The sequence below is a fragment of the Brachycentrus maculatus genome, unplaced genomic scaffold, assembly GCF_059751285.1.
Source record: "Brachycentrus maculatus isolate JH-2025_06_01 unplaced genomic scaffold, ASM5975128v1 h1tg000081l, whole genome shotgun sequence".
Lineage (NCBI taxonomy): Eukaryota > Metazoa > Arthropoda > Insecta > Trichoptera > Brachycentridae > Brachycentrus > Brachycentrus maculatus.
Genome location: NW_028280835.1, coordinates 504630 through 512809, shown reverse-complemented (window position 1 = coordinate 512809; position 8180 = coordinate 504630). Strand labels below are relative to the sequence as shown.

At 29.0% G+C, this 8180-nt stretch overlaps 1 protein-coding gene across 1 annotated transcript; it reads right to left on the bottom strand.

The window, feature by feature from the left end:
- Window positions 1–382: 382 nt before the first annotated feature.
- Karl (lipocalin/cytosolic fatty acid-binding protein Karl) lies at window positions 383–4968 on the bottom strand. The gene is made up of 4 exons (XM_088257390.1): window positions 4610–4968; window positions 2577–2685; window positions 1360–1500; window positions 383–826 (listed from the first exon to the last, which is right to left on the bottom strand). Exons 1-4 carry the CDS (start codon window positions 4736–4738, stop codon window positions 447–449), a joined length of 759 nt encoding a protein of 252 aa, XP_088113516.1. The 5' UTR covers window positions 4739–4968; the 3' UTR covers window positions 383–446.
- Between the last annotated feature and the right edge of the window lie 3212 nt (window positions 4969–8180).

Below are 8180 nucleotides of genomic sequence, written 5' to 3'. Positions count from 1 at the left end.
ATATATATATATATATATATATATATATATATATATATATATATATATATATATATATATATATATATATATATATATATATATATATATATATATTTATTTATTATTTAAAATGAGAAATATAACAAATGAGAAAATATAAAACACAAAATATAAGAAAATATGACTAATCACTACATATATAATCAAACTCGTGACATCTGTACGGCTGTCCAAACTCAAATCAAAGTGAGGGACATTTTTTTGTAGTACGTTTTTTTTGCATTTTTGGACTAAGTAGATTCAACTAAGTCCAAAAATGCAATAAAAACGTAGTTAAAAAAATGTCCTTTACTGTGTTTTAAGTTTGGACAGCCGAGTACACGTGAGATCATAAAAGCTATTTTTGTAGAAATGGGGAATATATTTAAGTATTTTATTTACATATAAAAAATTAAATGAAAATTTCAAGTACTCTCTTCGGAGCTGCTTTTCTTCCCTCTTTTTAACGGATGTCTCCTTCGACTCCCTCTTTTCCTGGCGGATTGTTTCGCCTGCACGAGGGCTGGTGGATCCTCGAGATTATTCGTTGTCTGCACGAAGTCCATCCCGACATTGTCGCAACTCGTTGCATCTTGAGCCATGTCGAACATGAAGGCAAGATCTATCCCGTACCGGGGCAGCTTGTCTCTCAGGTACGATATCACGTTTATGGGCAGGGAATTATTCCGAGACATGATGAATGAAGAAAAGTATCTCGTGCTTTTTTCCTTCTCAGCGCAATGCATGAGAAGAGTCCAGGAGGTATAGTCTGTGTCCAGAACGTACGTGTTATATATTCCTTCATCTAAAAAACCGGAATACAAAACCAATGAGACATCTTCAATTACGTACAAACTAAAGCATTTTTTAAATATAATATAATATACTAATAAAGCAAATAGCATGCCATTTCTCCATAAGGGTAGGCATAGAGGATGGAATGCCAAGCTCTTCTCTTCTGACATACAGTCATAGTTTCTTTCACGTCCATACATCTAGTCATACGTGCCCTCCGATTATGTAGACTTTTGACACCACTAGGTTCGGCAAATATAGATTCTAAGTCATTTTCTCGTTATCCATTCGCTTAACTTGTCCAAACCAACCTAAAAAACTTTTCTTAATATTTTCATGCGGTATATATATATATATATATATATATATATATATATATATATATATATATATATATATATATATATATATATATATATAATATATATATATATATATATATACCTATGTGTGTGTACCTATGTATATTTATTAGTAAAACTTTGTTTCATTTAAACCTGTGTATTTTATTTGTTTACATCGATTGTTTTATCTTATACTTACACGTATCTTCTGCGTGTACCCAGTGTGCGGGTGTGACAGAATCCGGTACCTGCCATGTGATGTTGCCCAATAAAAGTTCACTCAGAGGATCGTTGATAAACGCGTATGTGAAGTTCATCGTTACTTCAATTTGGTGTTTTTCTGAAAGAGAAAATAGGAATATGGACATTTGTTGACAGTCTTCTCTGTAAAAAAAAAGTATTAATTTTTGCCATAATAGTTAAAACAACACCGTTTTCTAATGTTGAAAGTAATTTTGGTGGTACGATGTCTTAAGAATTAAATTGGGATCTCAATATGATTTTTTTCATATGATTATTTTTACGATATTTTTACCTTGTCAGGGTATTACCGAAAAAGTTTCAATGATGCCCTTTGAATCTGTGTCTGATTTAAAAGGTATTATTGCTTTAAATATAAACTATGTATGTGCACATTAACTAATTTTTTCATTTTAATATAGAGTCCTATAAAATTGACACCATTTTCCAATATTTTCATTGAAAAGGTTTAAAAGGTAAAAAGGCACTTTACTGGTTTAATTCTTAACTACACATCGCGCACTCCTTTCAAGAACGTCATAAATCAAAAATCGACAATTTTCAGTTCTGCATGTTTTCGGAATGCCCAGAAAATGTACTATATCCCAGCAAAAGAGGGATATTTTTAATTTAATGTTTACCCGCTACAGGGCAGAAAGTGTTGTTTTTGAATTTTGAAGAAAATGTATTGTTTAATTATTTTTTTAAAATATACTAAATATTTTTCAAATAGAGAAAAACCTTCAGGTTTTACCTAAAAAGTACTGTAGCACACTAAAAATTCAATAAGTGGCATGATATTTATTTTTAATACATTGTATTATATTTTTAAACTTTAAAAACGTTCTCCTGAAAAATCAAGTTTTTTGAAAGGAGTGAGCGACATATATTTATTTGTTCAGTATCTTCATATTATGTTTCAATTGTGGTAATGTTTAATTTTAATTATGATAAATATTACATTATCCTTTGATTGGAAGGCACCTACTTTTACACGAAGTAATTTTGTATACTTACGTATTACCCTTGGAATAATATTTTACGAAAATACCTTTAAAAATTTATTTACCAATATAAAAAGTGTTGAAATTTTTATATCATGAATCATTTCACTTGTATTCTTTTAGTTTCGTAAATATTTTAAAAAAAAACTTGTTTTTAAATGTATTTATTTACCTGTAGAAAGTATTTTGTCATCTTGAGTAAATTCGGCTCTCATGCATTTATAGGAAAGGTCTTCTTCCGAGCTGGCGTAGTATTGAACAACGTACCATCTACCTAGAAGCTTTACAATAATGCTATAGTTTATATCACCGCAATTTTTTATTGATTGTAAACAAATATTTGTTGCACAGTTTATATGTTTACATATGTAATGGACAAAAGTATAAATATTTTAGACAAGTAGATAATTCCAACACAAAGATATAATGAAATGATACGTAAAAACATAGTTAATAATTACATACAAGGTGCAATTTTTAAGAAAATCAAAGTTTTAACGATAATCAAAGACTTACTGCATATTCACGGTTCTCAGAATTTGACAGTTTTTCATTCAATAAACCAATAGAGCTGCATTATGTCATTTGATTTACATCAATATTTGTTGCAGCATTAACATTAAATATTTAATTTTTTAAAGTGTAATTCCTTAATTTTTCTAAACCATTAGTTCATAGTTTCCACGAGCTTTTAGTACATTTACAACTTATTTGAATATTTAATTTACAACAGTAGGTACGTTCTTACTATTCAAAATAATTCAATGATCAGATAATCAGTGAAAAACTACACTTCTTATAATAACAAAAAATATGTGTAAAGCATCAAATAATAAAAGTCAAAAAAAGCTTCCAGTAAACATAAAAATGAACATCTATGAAAAATTTCAAATCTTTCTCTGTGTAAGAAATTTTCAATTTGAAAAAATACGTATGTATAAAATAAGCATGCTTTTTGTATAACATATAAGGAGATATATTTTGGTAACACACAATTTTGATTTTGTAAGCATATTGCAATTTTTGTATTAATTTCTAAAAAAAACAGCACTTAGTCTTCAATTCGAAGTAAGTAACAAATTGTCATATTTCTGCATATTTACATGACTTTTGAAGTACAATACATGGTGGCTTTAAGAAAGCTGGTATTTACAAATCAGCATTCTTTCTCCTCCTACTCACACATTTCATTGATGATTCTCACCCCAAAAATGATTGGGTACTTTTTGCAACGATTTTACAAATATTTCAGGGCTGGGATTTCATAACCACTTGACATTACTTGTAGACTTTTATTTCTAATGACTTTGGCATTTAGAAACTGGTTCTCCATTGGTGGAAAAAATATATTTCTTAATATTTCTTATTGTTTAGATAAGAAAAAGGAATTTTTTAATTAAACACTTTTATAATACCGCTTACTGAGTTTAATTTCGTTACACATGACTTGTTTCGAGAACTACATAAAGCTATTTTCATCTACAGGTGAAAAGTTAAACTATGCAAGTAATTAATGTTTAGTTACAAAAAATGTTTAGTTACAAAAAATTCTAAATGTCATTCCACAAAGTTAATGCCGAAACAATCAATAATATCGCTCATTTGGTGCGACTGGCGTATTTACACTTTTAGAAATATTACAGGAGATGCCATTCAGACATTGTAGTAACAGAAATGGCGCCATTTTACTCAATTCTACAATGACACTCGAGCCATCTCGCATCATTTCGCCACACAATCAATTCTGTCCATGTTTGTCCCAATGTAAATAGTCTTTCTGTACAGTTTGACATATTTAACTTGTTTTAAAAAATATAATTACGTCATAGTTGCACCACATGAGCGATATAAGAATAAAGAGCACTGGATAAGAGAAATATGGTATATTGAAGATGTCGTTAGGTGGAGAAGGCAACGAAGAAGACAATGGTATGCGCATGTGAGGAGAATGAAACCATCCAGACTCCCTCACATTGTCCTACACAGCAGGATTGACAGCTGGGAATCGACATCGCAAGAGCCTAATCCCTCTTAAAAACAGCCCACAAGGCCTACATCAAGAAAAAATGTATTCTTATTATTTAATAATGTCGTGATTTTAAAACTTGGTGTTAAGTAAGTATTAATATATTTTGAGGTAGTATTTTATGAAAATGGCGCAAGATAAACTATTGCAAATTACATTTATGTTATTTTTTTACTTACTTGGTTCAAATCGAAATTCCGCATAGCTTTTACAATAGGACATTTTGTTTTATCAACTTTGTTTCCGAACAAAAAACAATTATAACACCACAATGATAATAATAATAAAAACAAACTTATTTTAACCATATTCACTTTTTTATTGTACGCTAAAGTATTTGAAAAACAATTTAATATAATTTTAAAACCATCACGTATTAAATATAACAGTTAATAGCACAATAATATGGCAATAATATGGCAATATTAAAAACTAAACTTTAAAAAAGTTAAACTAGCAAATTGAAGTATTCTGCGTGCAAATTGAGCAGATGACACACACAACTGATTGTTACCAGTAGTCTAGAACAAATAACAATGATAATATACATAATATCTACATACAATGGAAATATCAGGGGAGTTCAATACACATCACAGAAATATAAAATCTTATATATACCATATATATATATATATATATATATATATATATATATATATATATATATATATATATATATATATATATATATATATATAATATATATATATATAAATATATGTATATATATATATATATATATATATATATATATATATATAATATATATATATATATATATGTGTGTGTGTTAGTATAAACATAAACAAGAACCGTCAATAATTTTTTTAACGAAATATTGATAAATCCGATTGCTCGCAATGCTATTTTACTACTTCAAGGGTTTCAATTTTCGATGTCGTTGTTATTGCCCTGTTATCCTAAAAACTGTGGATAACTGCGACTGTGACTAAAAAAAGGATTTACAACATTTTGAGTGTGTCCAAATACTTATTCACGAAATCTGGAGTATCTCCAACTACAGGAGTTACAGGAGAATTTGAGTAGTGTGGTTGTCAATAATGGGTAAAGTGATCACTTAAACCAGCCTATGACCGTCGTCAGCCCCGTAAATGCCCAGACTTCCATATTCTTCTTCATCTTTGATGAGATGTCAAAAAATAATATAAATAAAAGATCATAAATAAAATGCTGTGGATTATATTTTATAATAAAATCCCTAGCATTTTATTTAAGACCCTTCATTTTTTTTGTTCTTATTGTTATCATTTATTTAATGTTTTTATGTTACTGCGTCGAGCTGTTCCGAATTTTGACAATACATGTAATAAAATACCGAGAAAAATTATCATGACAATAAAAGAATTTTGAAAAGAAATATCAACAAATCGTGTAAATAGAAGCAAAATCACTCATATATTATTATCAATATTGTTATCTCTTATAAGAGCCGTCCTACGTCCAGTCCATATTGTGTGCTCTACTAGATAACAGTGGAATTTAGTAGCCACAGGAAGCTCGATATTTTGTATTGCAACGTTGATAATCACATCAGCAGCCGAGCTTATTATTAGCGTACCTAATAAATTATTATAATTTAAGTTAATAATATAAGCACATAGAAAAAAATGTTTTATGAATTCCATTTTGAGAACTTGGTTGGACACATTTAAGCGAGAGATAACGTGGATTTTTTTAAATCCAAAAACCATTGTCTTAATTCTTGCTTTCCTTCCCAATTGTTTGTATGTACATTTACAACTAAAACTCCCGCACATCTCCGTATGTGTATGTGAATATGTTTGTATGTACAATATTATATATAAAAAACATATGTATATATCTCCGCCTCCGTAGTGTAATGGTCAGCATGCTCGGCTACCGTTCTAGAGGTCCCGGGTTCGATTCCCAAGGGGGGTAAAATAAATATAAGTGATTTTTTCACTGTAATATTTATTCAATACTACCCTGGACTGGTACCTGAAGCGGAGAACTGATCACCTTTCCTTCATGTGTAAACGATCGAGATAACACTGCGTTTATATGAAGCAGTGCCCTATGCACTATTGGGGTGCGGTAAGGGTTTTTTATTATTATACATATATGTTCTTATTTATAAATCATTAATTTAATTTTTATCAAACAGTGGTATTAACCATGTAACACTATAATTGAAAATATATAAATTTGACCACAAAGTGACTGCCGAATCAATAAATGAAATCTTTAATTTCACTTCATTTTATTTTTGTATTTTTTTATTATTATTTTATTTTTATGCTGCTTACATTATGTATAAAGTCATTGAAAATATGAACTAAATACAAAACTGCTATTCATAAGCAGATAATGGAAGTGGGCAGATTTGAAATATATGTCATTATTCAGCCATTTTGTATTTGATTACATAAAATTTGTCCTCAGCATAAGAAAAGTGAGGGGAAACTATCGTTATTTGCTATGTGTAATGTATATCATTAAATAAATGCCTGAGAAAATTTAGAGGCTTGTATACTTCGAAATAAATATTTAAGATAATAGAAAGAAAGAATGAAGAATAAATGAGTGAAGAAAGAACGGTTAAATAAATTTATAAGGCGAATGTGGTTGGAAAAAGAAGCAGAGAAAGACCGAGGAAAACTTGGCACAATCAGGTATGTCAAATACTTGAAAGCGGCCGCGTTATAATCGTCGGGTATGTATGAGGAGATACATGAATGTAGAAGAGGCAAAGAATGTTTGCAAAGACAGAGTGGTGTGGCGTTCGATTCTCTCTGCCTACCTCTGCAACCTACTGCTGGGGAAGCGGCGTGATGGTTAGTTAGTTTTTTTTAACATTAAACAAGTGTATGCAAATTCTTTTGTTTCAAATCATCAGCTAATTCTAATTAAACATAATAAATATTTATGTACGCCATATAGCTTCAATTTGTGTACCCTGATATCCAAATTATATGCGATGATATCATTAGTATGTATACGACATCATTCTGACATAGAAATCAAAATGGCGACTTGACACATCTTTTTCTTGCGGTTCCTTTTGGATAAAAACTCGCACGTGAACTAAATACTTAAAATATTAAATTCGATTTTGTAACGATTTAAGAATGAAATACTTTGCTTAAAAAAACATGGGCAGGATTTTCCTTATTACTAATTTATAGAATATATAGTCGTCAAATGAGTCAAAATTGTTTTATGTATGTCAACACTTTCGTATGTAGTTTTTGAAACTAATCGTGTTATGAAATTAAATTTAATAAGTGGCACTAAACAATTAAATATTTTTTTTTATTTATTTTACTGAGATCCATATTTCTCTTAAAACTTAAATAAAAATATCTTTGTTAAAAAAAAAACAAATAAATGTTCGTAATGGAGTATTCTCTGCAACATTTTTGGAATTTACATATTTAAAATAAAAATAAACAAAAATAAGTAATGAAAATATACACTCTCTCTCTCTCTCTCTCTCTCTCTCACACACACACACACACACACACACACATACACACACACACACACATACATATATATATATATATATATATATATATATATATATATATATATATATATATATATATATATACATTATATTATGACGCACTGTCATGATATTTAAATGTTTAGGTATTCATAGTTGTATTAGGTAATTTATTTAAATCACACACATTTCATGTGGTTTTATAAAAATAACAATAATATTACGTTGATTTCCGCCTACGCGTCCACATAGTAACT

What these genes read in the sequence shown, in the direction of transcription:
- Karl (XM_088257390.1), bottom strand. Translation starts at nt 4,738, where the DNA reads ATGGTTAAAATAAGTTTGTTTTTATTATTATTATCATTGTGGTGTTAT. An exon ending in GGAATTTCGATTTGAACCAA is followed by an intron (nt 2,686 to 4,609) that starts GTAAGTAAAAAA and finishes ATTATTGTAAAG; the next exon opens with CTTCTAGGTAGATGGTACGT. An exon ending in GGTACACGCAGAAGATACGT is followed by an intron (nt 827 to 1,359) that starts GTAAGTATAAGA and finishes CCGGTTTTTTAG; the next exon opens with ATGAAGGAATATATAACACG.